The 13,509-nt window shown below is 36.4% G+C and overlaps 1 protein-coding gene across 33 annotated transcripts in view; it reads left to right on the top strand.

The window, feature by feature from the left end:
* Positions 1-13,509, top strand: part of KIF27 (kinesin family member 27) — a 92,730-nt gene that overhangs the window by 16,039 nt on the left and 63,182 nt on the right. For 18 of the 33 annotated variants that reach the window (XR_015170141.1, XR_015170144.1, XR_015170142.1 and 15 more), the window contains exons 3-5: positions 666-866; positions 4,559-5,502; positions 8,705-8,848. The exons of 2 other annotated variants lie outside the window; for them this stretch is intronic. Coding sequence is in view for 19 of the 31 variants with exons in the window: in XM_086416801.1 (XP_086272927.1) it covers positions 666-866; positions 4,559-5,502; positions 8,705-8,848 (1,289 nt within the window). In the remaining 12 variants the exon portion in view is untranslated. Of the gene's footprint in view, positions 1-171; positions 254-665; positions 867-4,558; positions 5,503-8,704; positions 8,849-13,509 lie in introns of all 33 variants that reach the window. 13 more of the 33 variants (XR_015170149.1, XR_015170150.1, XM_086416798.1 and 10 more) reach the window with 3 other exon arrangements.

Here is a 13,509-nt window from a genome sequence, read left to right as displayed (position 1 = left end):
TGCCCACAATATGACTTTCCAGTTTAAAGTTGCAATCGCCTTCCACCCAAATACCCTTACACTTCCAGTCCCCCTTACCTTGCCGTATTTTTTTCTCCAGGCATACCTAATGCTTTTTAATATACAATATAATTCACTTATTCTTCTTTTGCTGTTGTCTGTCTCTCCTAGTACAGTTCCATAAGGGCAGGGATCTTTTCCCTGATTTGTTCACTGATGGTTCCTGGGGTCCTAGAATACTGCCTGGCACATAGTAGGTACTATATAAATATCTAATGAATGCATGAATGAAGTTTGAGTAAGCGCACGCATGTGAAAACTTTTGCTTCTGAATTTTATAGTTACGGTTTTTAAAAATTTATAATAGAAATTTGAGAAAGTAAATTTATTGATGGTAATTTTTTTTAATTTTTAAAAATTTATTTTGAATGGGAAGATAATTGCTTTACAGTGTTGTGTTGGTTTCTGCCATACAGCAGTGTGAATCAGCCATAAGTATTCATATGTCCCTTCCCTCTTGAATTTCCCTCCCACTCTCCCCACTCTATTCCCACCCCCTAGGTTGTCACAGAGTTCTAGATTGAGCTCCCTGATTGTAAATTTATTGCTTGTAGCTTTTCTTATATCTTAAGTTTCAGATGGGCTTTCTTTTTCTAAATTTTCAGCTTCAGTTGTGGAGGGTCAAAAAGGTATTATTCCTCGTGCTATCCAAGAAATATTTCAAAACATCTCTGGAAAGCCTAGCATTGACTTTAATATAAAAGTATCTTATATAGAAGTATACAAGGAAGACCTAAGAGATCTTCTAGAATTGGAGACATCAGTAAAAGATCTTCACATCCGAGAAGATGAAAAAGGAAACACAGGTGAAGTAGCCTACTTAATTAATAGCCTTCATTAGCAAATGAATATGATCTAGTTCAGTTTCTGGACATTTTCCAAGGATTCTTTAAAAATAGACATAGAAACAAAATTAATTTGTTTTTACTTTTAAATGGAGTAACTTACTGATTATCAGTAGCAGCTAATTCATCTAGGTGAAAAGTAGAAGTTCAGACCACTTGGTATGATAAAGTTATTAAGTTGTAATTCAAAATATAGCTGACCCTTGAACAATGTGGAGGGGGTATGCAGTTAGGGGTGTTGGGCCCCAGTGCAGTCAGAAATCTAAGTATAACTTACACTCGGCTTCTGTATCCATGGTACTGCATCAGTGGATTCAACCAACCTCAGATCGTGTAGTACTGTAATATGCTACTATTGAAAAAAAAAGCCACGTGTAAGTGGACCTGCACAGTTCAAACCCATGTTGCTCAAGGATCAACTGTATTTATTTCCAATAATCTGCCCCCTTCCTGGTCTGACCTTAAGAAAGACTATGACATAGGCTAAATTAGTTTTGTACTTTTTTTTTTCTCACAGAGTTACCCTGAGATTGGGGATGGCTTCTCCCTTTTGTGTTCATCCAAGTTGATCCAGAACTGTCCTTTTTGCCTTTCTGATTTTTGTCCCAGCACACCTGTTGCTTCCTCTTTTTTTAAAAAAATTTTAATTTAGAGTTTTTGTGTTTGCTCCTTCATACTGACATTTATCTGTCCTTTGTTGTGTTTCTCAAGGTCTGACTTTCTGTGCTGTCAACTTGTTAATACCATTAAATGTCTATTTGTTTGGAAGTAGGAGAAGGTGAGAATGGGAAGGTCAAAATACAAGTATTTTAAAGAATAATACTTTCCACTTTTTTGTTTTAAAAGGTAATATGTTCAACATAAAACATTTAGAAAACATAGTAAAGTATAAGGAAGAAAGTTAAAGGTCAGAACTCAATTTTGGTGTGTTTTCTTCCAGATTTCTTTCTCTGTTTCTTTCTCTTATTTTAAAAAATTAGACTTGCAACTCCACATATCATATTATATCTTATATTTTTACTTAATATTTATATTGTAAGAATTTTCACATCATTAAATATTTTTCAAATTTATGACTTTATGTGGTAATTTTATCCTCTGAATATATAATCTATTTGACTAACAGTCCGTTGTTGGACATTTAAGTTTTGGATTTTCCCGATTATTAGTACAGTAAGTATTATTGCATGTCTTCTGCTAGAAAACACATTTAGTAGAATCTTGCTGGAGATAAAGGATTCTGCCAGAGGAATGATCATGCCTGAGGGATTTCCTAGCAGTTAGGAAAATAAGATGGTTAGCTGCTTCAGTAGCCTGCAGGGGGCAGTAAAGCTTGGCTCCTTGTAAGCCCTGTCTTTGCAGCCCTGGCATTCCTGAGTGTTTGAAGGAATTGGTTTTTGTTTTTTTTTTTTTAGAAAGAAAACATACATGGTACTCTGTGGCCTTATTAGATAATTTTGTGTAGTTTATCTTTTCTAGACAAAATTCAGACTGATGTTTTGAGCTTCTGTATCTTATAAAATGTAATTATTGAATGTTTTTAACTTTTATTAAAAGTTAAAAAAATAATACATGTTTGTTGTAAAATAGAAAGTACAGAAGTGTACACTGTAACTCCTGATAAGCTTAATGATCAAAATACTTCATAACTTATAGCAATCCTGCAAAAATGTTAGTAGAATGTAAGTCTTAAGACAAATTGCTGCTTACCTTATAAAATGTCCCACTCACAACCCAAATGCATTTGTTTGACATATGTATTGAATTTCTCTGTGTCAAGTGGTAGTTGGTATCCAGCCTGGATGCTACACAATTAACATCACCTTGGAAGTTTTCTTTTTTTTTTTTTCAAGCATTTTAATTTTTTGGGACTGTGCTGGGTCTTCATTGCAGCATGTAATCTTCTCTAGTCATGGTGCAAGGGTGACATGTGGGATCTAGTTCCCTGCCCAGGGATTGAACATGGACCCCTTGCATTGGGAATGCAGAGTCTTAGCCACTGGACCACCAGGGAAGTCCCACCTTGGAAGTTTTTTTAAGAAATATTGATTTCTGGGCCCCACTTTTCACAAATTCTGATGAAGTAGTATAGGATAGGGCATGGGTGTTGGTACTTTCCCTTTTATAAAGGTCCCAGGTGATTTTCAGCTGGGTTTGAGGACCATAGTTAGTGCCAAGCTATAGCCTAGCATTAGAAAACTTTTTAAAAGTCATGCTGTGATTTATGTTTACATTGTCATATTTTATAATCACCATAGTTTAGCACTCCCTGTTATAGTACAGGTACTTTAGAAATTTAAATGAACTGGGCTGTTAAGAAGAGTTGTCATGTTGAAAACAAGGCAAAAAGGTGAATATTGTTTCAGGAAAGAGTGACATGTTAGGATCTGATTAAAGAGGAAGCATGATGCTGTAACTTGAGCACAGATTTATTGCTGTGATTCAAATCCCAAATCTACCTAGTCCTTTTTGAAATATTTTTGGATATAAACAGATAATGCATGTAGTAAGCTTCAGTTATTTTGGGTTCTATTCTGCCATTGAAATAGAAGCTGTTTTGCTTTTTTTGAGTTGCCTTGCACACTGATGTTACGTAGGGGAAACCTGTTTTTGGAATGAATAACCAGCTTTATTTATACTGAAATATCGGAGAAGACAATGGCACCCCACTCCAGTACTCTTGCTTGGAAAATCCCATGGACGGAGGAGCCTGTTAGGCTGCAGTCCATGGGGTCGCTAAGAGTCAGACATGACTGAGTGACTTCACTTTCACTTTTCACTTTCATGCATTGGAGAAGGAAATGGCAACCCACTCCAGTGTTCTTGCCTGGAGAATCCCGGGGATAGGGGAGCCTGGTGGGCTGCCGTCTATGGGGTCACACAGAGTTGGACACAACTGAAGTGACTTAGCATAGCATTCATTTATCACGGGGTATGTGCTAAAAACCTTAAACCTTAGGATGGCTTGAATATTAAAGAAACTCAAAAGAGACTAATTTCTTTCAATTAATTTACTACTGATTAATTCTTTTGAGTTATATAGCTAATTAATCTATAATCTTTTAATCAGTATATTAGGCTCTACAGATCAAAATACTGGAATCAAGAATTTTTCTTTTGTCAGCCATCTTAAAGAATTGAATGTGATTCCAAAAAAAAAAAAAAAACAACCCAAATTGTTTAAAACATACATGCATATATTACATCTTTTAGAATTTAAACATCAAAATGAATGCCATCTATTAAAATAATCCTGTTAGAAGGTTATCTAAAATTATTTAATGATGTTGCTAATGTTACTTTTTTCTTTTAATGCTATTGATTTTTTTTTTTTAGAAAAGCTTTGTATTGGAGTATAACTGATTGATAAACAATGTTGTGATAGTTTTAGGTGAACAAGGAAGGAACTCAGCCATACATACACATGTATGTATTCTCTCCCCTGGATCCCATCCAGGCTGCCATATAAATTGATCAGAGGTCCATCTGCTACAGTAGGTCCTTGTTGGTTATCCATTTTAAATACAGATACTGATTTTTTTTTTCAAAGGGCCTCTCAGCTGGGCAGCTTAGCAAATGAAAATTGTTATGTGGTTAACTTTACTGTATTTTGATTAAAACTTGTTTTACAAACTTGCTGTTGCTCTTTTAAGTGATTGTTGGGGCCAAGGAATGCCAGGTGGAGAGTGCAGATGAAGTGATGAGTCTCCTGGAGATGGGGAATGCAGCCAGGCATACGGGTACGACCCAAATGAATGAGCACTCCAGTAGATCACACGCGATTTTCACCATCAGCCTTTGTCAAGTGGACAAAAATAGAAAGACAGCTGAAGATGGATCATGGCATTCCCATCGGCATATTGTCTCAAAGTTCCACTTTGTGGATTTGGCTGGATCAGAAAGAGTCACCAAAACGGGGAATACCGGCGAACGTTTCAAAGAATCCATTCAGATCAACAGTGGGTTGCTGGCTTTAGGAAATGTAATAAGTGCTCTTGGGGACCCACGAAAGAAGAGTTCACATATTCCATACAGGGATGCTAAAATTACCCGGCTTCTGAAAGACTCCCTGGGAGGCAGTGCCAAGACTGTCATGATCACTTGTGTCAGCCCATCCTCCTCAGATTTTGACGAGTCCTTAAATTCCCTCAAATATGCCAACAGAGCACGCAACATTAGAAACAAACCCACCTTAAACTTTAGCCCCGAGTCAGACCGTATGGACGAAATGGAATTTGAGATTAAGTTGCTTCGAGAAGCTTTGCAAAGCCAGCAGGCTAGTAGCAGCCAAACTAGCCAGATCCATCAGGAGGGGACTCCTGATAAAAATAAGATCCATTCTCTTGAGGAGCAAGTCACTCAGCTACAAGGAGAATGTCTGGGTTACCAAAACTGTTTAGAGGAAGCCTTTACCTTCCTGGTGGATTTAAAAGATTCTGTGAGACTAAATGAAAAGCAGCAACACAAACTGCAGGAATGGTTTAACATGACCCAGGAGGTCACCTTGTTCAGAGGACACAGGGGCATTGGAAACCTGGAAGAAGGACCACAGCATATTACAGTTCTCCAGCTGAAGCGAGAGCTTAAGAAATGCCAGGTACGTAGACACCACCTTAGTAGGTAACTTGTTCATAGACTAAATTTATTTGGGCAAGTAAGAGTCATTTTGGGGTTTCAGAAGTTTTAGTCTTTTTTTTTTTTTTAAAGAGTTATATGTAAAATCTCATTTGCCTTTTCTCTGTTTTTTTCTCCCTTTTCTTTGCCTGTTGCTTTTCCTGTTACCCTGTTTTTTCTGTTTTCTTTTCTTCATTTTCTTAGCTCCTCTTCTTTTCTCCTGATATTTTTTTTTCTCTTGATATTTTAATTTGTTGTATTTATTAAGTAGACTCTTGTGAACCTGGTTATTAATTTAGAGAATGAAAAAAAACACAGTTTCAGAAACAAAATTAAGTTAAATTTTTTTGTTTTTAATCCCTCTTTAGGTCAGTGCTTTTTGAAAGAAAAATACTTCATCTCTTGAGTTTGGAGTTTTGATTCTTTAGAGAAATCATCATGTTTGATAATATTTAAGGAATATAGCTATGTACATGTATACATATTATATATATGTCTAAACTAAGAATTACATTTCTCTTTTCATTCATAAAGACATTTATTATTTAAAGATTATGTGTCATTGAGGAAATAATGGAGAACAGACATACCTATTCATGCTTATGTGGCATTTGCATTCTGGTAGGCAAATGGATATTCCACCATTTTTTTTTAAATAGGAAAACATATAGGTAATAAGATAGCTTTCTAGTTAGAAATCTTTCTTCAGTATCTTTTTTAATGTGTATTAGAAAGAAACCTCTATTACAGCAATTCTCAAACTTTTTTCTCACAAGGCTACTTTCTTCAAATTGAGGTCCCCTAAAGATCTTTTGTTGATGTAGTTTGTATCTACTCATATTTACCATATTAGAATTAAAACAAAACATGTAAACTACTAGTTCACTCAGTACTAAAAATGATAACCCAAATAAATTAATGTTAACATAAGGAACATTTTTTCATGAAAAATAATTATTTTCCAAAACAAAAAATTTAGTAAGAGTGGAATTGTTTTATATTTTTGCAAATCTTTTCATGTCTGACTTAATAGAAGACAGGTGGATTCTCATATCTCTCAGCATTCAATTTATTGCAATATATGTAGTTGAAGTGTGTGAAGAAAATCCAGCCTCATCTAGATTTGTAATTGGAGGGGAAGAATATATTAGTGACTTTTTCAGGTAATTGTGAATATCCTTTGATATTACATCAAAACTCAACAAGTAGAAATTTCCTAAAGGTTACTTGTGATGTGGGATTTGAAACCATTTTGTTATATTAAAGTTCACTGATTTTTATCTTACATTTTGAATGGATCTTTTATCCAAACGTGATTTTTGAATCAGCATGCATTGGACACTTGATAAATATTTGTTTACTAAGTTATGAAGATTTTTCAATGTTAACATATTCAAAATATAATATTAAAAAATCACATTAATATCACCTCTGATCTCACCTCCTGCAAAATCTTTAAGTATTGGGAGCTGGCAAGTTTATAGTAGCAGAAATGTTTTCCAAAATTCTGATTTTTGTATGAAACTTGAATTTTATCATTTGCAGTAAATACTGTTAGTTGTTTTCCTTGAAATGATGTCACACACCCAAGTGTGAATAGCTTATCTGTTGTTCTTTAGAGTAAAAATAGCACCCTATGAAAAATGTGGCTAGTTTAGCTTGTAACTCAACAATTGTACAAGATTTTTTTTTTGTACTCACCCTTCAGTATACAGAAGAACTACTTTATGCCTGCCCATTTTGACACATAGAATACTGAAAAAAATGCTCATGTGCTGAGATTTAATAAAATCATTTTTATTGCTTCATCAGGATATTCTAAAGTGGTTCTCCATCCTCTCATAAATACCTCTTAAGGGACTTTGTTGCTTTTTTCCTCCATGATTCGAACACAGGAGCAGTATGTGAACATGAATATACTCTACAGATAAACACTTTTTAAAAACACTTTTAAATAAAAAATAAACAATAAAGCTGTAGTTTATAAAGTATATATAACAGCACCATATGAAGTGCTGGGAAAGCAATTACATTGTAAGCTCTCAGACTGACAGTTAATTGCCCAGAGCAGAGGATATGGGCCAATGAATGTTTTATTTTAAAAAGAGAAAAGTCATAAAGGTCACATAAACAGGGTTATAAGGACCATCAGGGTCAGGCATCCTGTCCTATTTGGTCATTCGAACACCCCAAGCAGAAAAAAGAAGGAACTCTCCCAAAGCCCCAAGGGAAGGCTGTGGCAAAGTCAAGCCTGGTCTCAGTCCATGGGTTCCCAGTGGAGAGGCCTGTCCATCTCCATGCCACCACCTGAGGAGTCATGTGCGTGCTGTGTTTTTGAGAATGCAATTTTGTTCGTAAATCAGCTACTCATTCTTCTCTCTTCCTGTGTCTTAGTGGAAAGAGCACAGGCTTTGGATCCAGACAGGCCCTGAGGTTGACTGTCAGAAGTTTGATTTATCCACTGTGTTGTCCTGGAATGGTGTTCACTCACTAAACTTTAGTTTCTTCATGAAAATGTTTAATTTCTTCAATGAGATATTTTTAAAATCCCGAGTTACAATCTAGTATAAAGTAGGCCCTTGACCAATGTTGATTTTCTATTTAGTTCAAAATTTTAAAGTATTATTTGCATATTCCAAGTTTATTTGGTGACAGGAATAATTCACTAGGAACTAAGAAAACTATATGTTTAACCATATTTCCAAACATCTTCAAAATATATCTGTTTGTACTGAAAGGGTGCAAAGTTAGCAAAAGTTCCTCTTTTAAATATCCATAATAAATATAGAACATTCTTACACTATATAGGTCAATTTGGGAAACGTGACCTTTTTGATTTCTGAAGACCCACATTAAAAATCTCATGGCAGTTCTAGAAAACTTGTAAACGCCTTATTGAATGTACTATAGACTTTGAATAACTGGCTTCAGTCTTAAAATACAAGAAATAAAAATAAGGACTGCCTTTCTATCTCTTTGGTGACTAATTCTTACGTTATACCAGTGATAGGTCCTTTCAGCTATTTCTGCCTTCCTTATAATAGAGAAACAAGAAAAAAAGGTTAAGAAGATTTTAAGAGTCATTGTCAGGCTGTTATTAAACCACAGTTTTTGTGGTATTATGTGGTTTCTTTTGAATATTTTCCATGGTGACTCTCTCTTGTGCTTTCTTTCCCTTCTCCCAGTGTGCTCTTGCTGCTGATGAAGTAGTATTTAATCAGAAGGACTTGGAGGTGAAGGAGCTAAAGAATCAAGTGCAAATGATGGTGCAGGAAAACAAAGGACATGTTGTTTCTTTGAAAGAAGCACAAAAAGTGAATAGATTGCAGGTAGAGTTAATGTACCTTGCTCTGTGTATTTCACTGGAACAGTACCTGACTAAAATAGCATTGTAAATGATAAGTAGGAATGTTTGCAAAAATAGGTTTCAGTTGAAGAGTTCTGAACACAAGCACCTGAAAGAGTTATTAGAGTTTTCCCCTAAATTGGTGTGAAGGGAAAACATTTTTATTGTTAGCTTGATTTATATTTCACAAATATAGAGCCTAATACCCAGGAATTTAATTTGCAAGTCGTGTTGTAGTTATCCTTTCTTTATACTTTCCCTTCTGTTACTTGCCAGAGTAATAGGCAATGGGATATTGTTAAGTGTTGGAAGGTAAACACATCATTTAAAATTTTGGTTTGTTAGATTACTATTTTATACACCATCAATGATTTGCTCATTCGGTTTGGCCAAATCTTTTAAATTCTCTATCTTAGGTTTTCTGTATTAACATGCAGTGTAACATGGTATGTCGCTAAGTATTGGGTTGGCTAGAAATTTAGTTTGGGTTTTTCCATAAGATATTTTGGGCCAACCGAATATTATACACCCTGGCTGTGAACCCTCCCATCCCCCATACAGTTCATTTCATTTAAAGCCTTTAGCTTCCTATCAGGGAGGAACTACTGTCCTGAATAATGATCGATCCAGGAAAAATTAGACTTTGATTTTGACATTACTTTTTTCTTCTTCTTTTTTTAACCATTCTATCTCTGAATTAATTTAAAAACATAGCGAAAGTAGTGTTAGTCATTCAGTTGTGTCTGACTCTGCAACCCATGTACTGGAGTCCGCCAGGCTCCTCTGTCTGTTGGATTCTCCAGGTAAGGATACTGAAGTGGGTTGCCATTCACTTCTCCAGGGGATCTTCCCAACCCAGGGATCAAACCCAAGTATCCTGCATTGAAGGCGGATTCTTTACTGTCTGAAAACGTATATAAACTAAAATATGTTGTTCAGTGAAGTGAAGTGAAGTGAAGTCGGTCAGTCGTGTCCGACTCTTTGCGACCCCATAGACTATAGCCTACTAGGCTCCTCCGTCCATGGGATTTTCCAGGCAAGAGTACTGGAGTGGGTTGCCATTTCCTTCTCCAGAGGATCTTCCTGACCAAGGGATCGAACCCAGGTCTCCCGCCCTGTAGGCAGGCCTCTGAGCCACCAGGGAAGTTGTTCAGTGAATTATCACAGAGAGAATAGCTATGTAACCACCACCAGTTCAAGAAACAGCAAACTGCTAGCCCCAGAAGCCCTTAGTCTCTCCTCAGAGAGAGCTGCTCTCCTAACTTTGATAGTGATAATTTCCTTGCTTTACTTTGTGGTTTTACTATGTATCCTTGAACTCTGCAATTTAAGTTTTGAAAATTTAATAAATTTAATCATTCAATATACATTCTTTAGTATCTGATTGCTTTTATTGAATATTTTGTCTATTCTGCTTCATCCACGTTTTTGTGTGAAGCTGTAGCTTGGTTAGTTTATAGCTGTATAGGATATCATTGTATGACTATTTCACAATTTATTTTTCTTTTTCCTGTTGATAGATTTTTTCTCCTATGAATTTTCTCATACATGTCCCCTGGTGCACACACACATGCATTTCTTTTGGATTTGTGCCTAGAAGTTGAATTGCTAGGTCATACATAGGGTAGGCAAATCTTCAACTTTAGTAAATAATACCAAACTTGTTTTCCAGTTTAAACTTGCACCAGCACTGTATGAGCATTCCTGCTATTCCACTTGCTTGCCAGCATTTGTTATTGTGAATTTTTTAGATCTTAGGCAATCTGGTAGGTATGTAATGTTATTTTATTGTGTTTTTAAAAATGTATTTCTTAATTTAAGATATTTATTTATTTACTTATTTTGGGCTGGGCTGGGTCTTTTGTGCTGTGCACAGGCTTCTCTAGTTGTGGAGAGTGGGGGCTACTCTATAGTTGCAGTGTGTGGGCTTCTCATTTGCAGTAGCTTCTCTTTTTGCAGAGCCTGGGCTCTCGGGTGCGTAGTTGTGTATGGCAGGTATGTAATGTTATTTTATTGTGGTTTTAATTTTCATTTCCCTGATGGCTAGTGAAGTTGATCACTTTTTCATGTTTTTTCTTTTTTTTTTGGTCTTTGGGTACCTTCTTTTTTTAAAATTATTTTTGGCCACACTGGGTCTTCGTTGCTGCCCCTGGGCTTTGTCTAGTTGCGGCAGGGTGTACTGTTCATTGCAGTGAGGGCTGTTCTTTGTTGCAGTGGGTAGGCTTCTCATTGCAGTGGCTTCTCTTGTTGCGGAGCGTGGGTTCTAGGCACTTGGGCTTAGTAGTTGTGGCACACGTTCTTAGTCGCTCCATGGCATGTGGGATCTTCCCAGACCAGGGATCGAACCTGTATCCCCTGCATTGCAAGGTGGATTCTTAACCACTAGACCACCAGGGAAGTCCTTGGGTACCTTCTTTTGTGAAATACTCATTCAAGTCTCTTGCTTGTTTTCCTACTGGACTAAGTCTTCCATTATTAAGTTTGCCTTTCACATTTAAGCTTTATAGTCCTAAAGTTGATTTTTGTATGTGGGATAAAGTAAAGGTCAAATTTCAGTTTTTTTCCGGGTAGATATCCATTTATTCCAGCATTACGTGTTGAAAAGGCCATCTTTTCACCACTATTCTGAGTGCTGTTTGTCATAAGTCAGGGTTCATTCATGCATGAATGTATTGTGTATTTCTGGGACTTCTGTTGTACCCCATTGGCTTGCCTGTCCTTGGACCAGTGTCACATTTCTTATTTATTGTAGATTCCTGATAAGTCTAGGTATATCACTAACCCATGAACTTGGTATATTCCTCCATTTACTCACGTTTTCTGTGGTTTGTCTCAGTAATGACTTTTTTGGGTTTATGTTTATGTATTGAACATCTTTTGTTAGATTCATTCCCAGGTGCTTTATTTTTTTATGTGACTATGAATGGAATCTCTTCAGATTTCCATTTTCTTAATTGTTTGTTGGTATATGTAACTGTATTGGTTTGTGAATATTGATAGCTTATACCAAGCAACTTGATAAAATTCGTTTTTAAATTCTGATATTTTATGTAAATTCTTTTGGATTTTCATTTATGATTGTGTCATCTGCAAATGATGATATTTTTATTCCTTCATGATCTTTATGCCTTCTTTTTTTTTTAACCTTTCTTCATTGACTTTGATCTTCAATACAGTATTGAATACAAGTGGTGATAGGAAATGTTCTTGTCTTGTTTCCAACTATAAAAGAAAAGCTTTCACTGTTTCACTATTAAGTATCATGTTTGCTGTAGGTATTTTTTAATTTATTCTTTATCAAACCAAGGAAAAATTCTTTGCTGAGAATTTTTATTATGAATGGATATTACATTTTATCAAATTTTTCTTTATCATGATTTTCCCACTTTATTCTATTAATGTGAATGAATTGTAGTGATTTTTCCAATTTTTACACCAATCTTACATTCCTGAAATAAACCTTTTTTTTTTTTTTTGGTCATGATGTATTGTTATGCTGGGGGTCCCCAAGACCACCTTCAGGTTGGAGGCTGTACTTGGAGGACTCAGCATACAGTTGTGCTCATCAGTTCAGTCACTCAGTCATGTCCAACTCTTTGTGACCCCATGAACTGCAGCATGCCAGGCCTCCCTGTCTATCACCAACTCCCGGAGTCCACCCAAACCCATGTCCATCAAGTCAGTGATGCCATCCAACCATCTCATCCTTTATTGTCCCCTTCTCCTCCTGCCTTCAGTCTTTCCCAGCATCGGGGTCTTTTCAAATCAGTCAGCTCTTCATATCAGGTGGCCAAAGTTTTGGAGTTTCAGCTTCAACATCAGTCCTTCCAGTGAACACCCAGGACGGATCTTCTTTAGGATGGACTGGTTGGATCTCCTTGCAGTCCAAGGGACTCCCAATAGTCTTCTCCAACACCACAGTTCAAAAGCATCAATTCTTCGGTGCTCAGCTTTCTTTATAGCCCAACTCTCACATCCATACATGACCACTGGAAAAACCATAGCCTTGACTAGACTTATTAGGCATGGGCCTGATAAAAGAAAGCAAAGGGAACAGGGACATAGAGTGAAGTCTAGAAGAAATCAGGCACAGGCTTCCAAGAACTGTCTCCCAGTGGAGTCACCCACATGTACTTAACTCCCCCAGCAAAGACTGTGACAACTCACGTGAAGTGTTGTCTACTGAGGAGACTCAGTTTTTATTGAGAACTGGCCATGAAGGCATTCTCTGACCACCATCTACAGAATTCCAGACTAGCGGAAGGAAAGGAAAGCAGGTGTTCAACATAAACCACCTTGTCTGCACGAACACTTTGAGCACAGTGAGCCACTCTCACTCAGTAGGGTATTGGGAACCCTGTTAGGATCCGAGTTCCCAGACACCAGCCAATGAACAACCTCGTATGCAGGTCCTTCAAAGGATAGCAGTCAAGTCTTCTGTGTTAATTTACTCTTTTCTACAAATGTCCTTGATTTGGTTTGTAATTATTTTGTTTAGGATTTTAGCATGTCTATTCATGGGTATATTTTCTTTTCTCAAAATATTCTTGTCAGATACTTCTCTATACTTGGGAAGAGTGTGTGAAGAATTGGTGTTATTTCTTCCTTAAATATTTGGTTGAATTCACTTGAAAAATATTTGGG

This window comes from Bos grunniens, chromosome 8, assembly GCF_055505025.1.
Source record: "Bos grunniens cultivar Pamir isolate PY7600 chromosome 8, Bosgru_T2T1.0, whole genome shotgun sequence".
Lineage (NCBI taxonomy): Eukaryota > Metazoa > Chordata > Mammalia > Artiodactyla > Bovidae > Bos > Bos grunniens.
The sequence above is the reverse complement of the archived record's forward strand: the minus strand, read 5'-3'. Positions and strand labels throughout refer to the sequence as shown.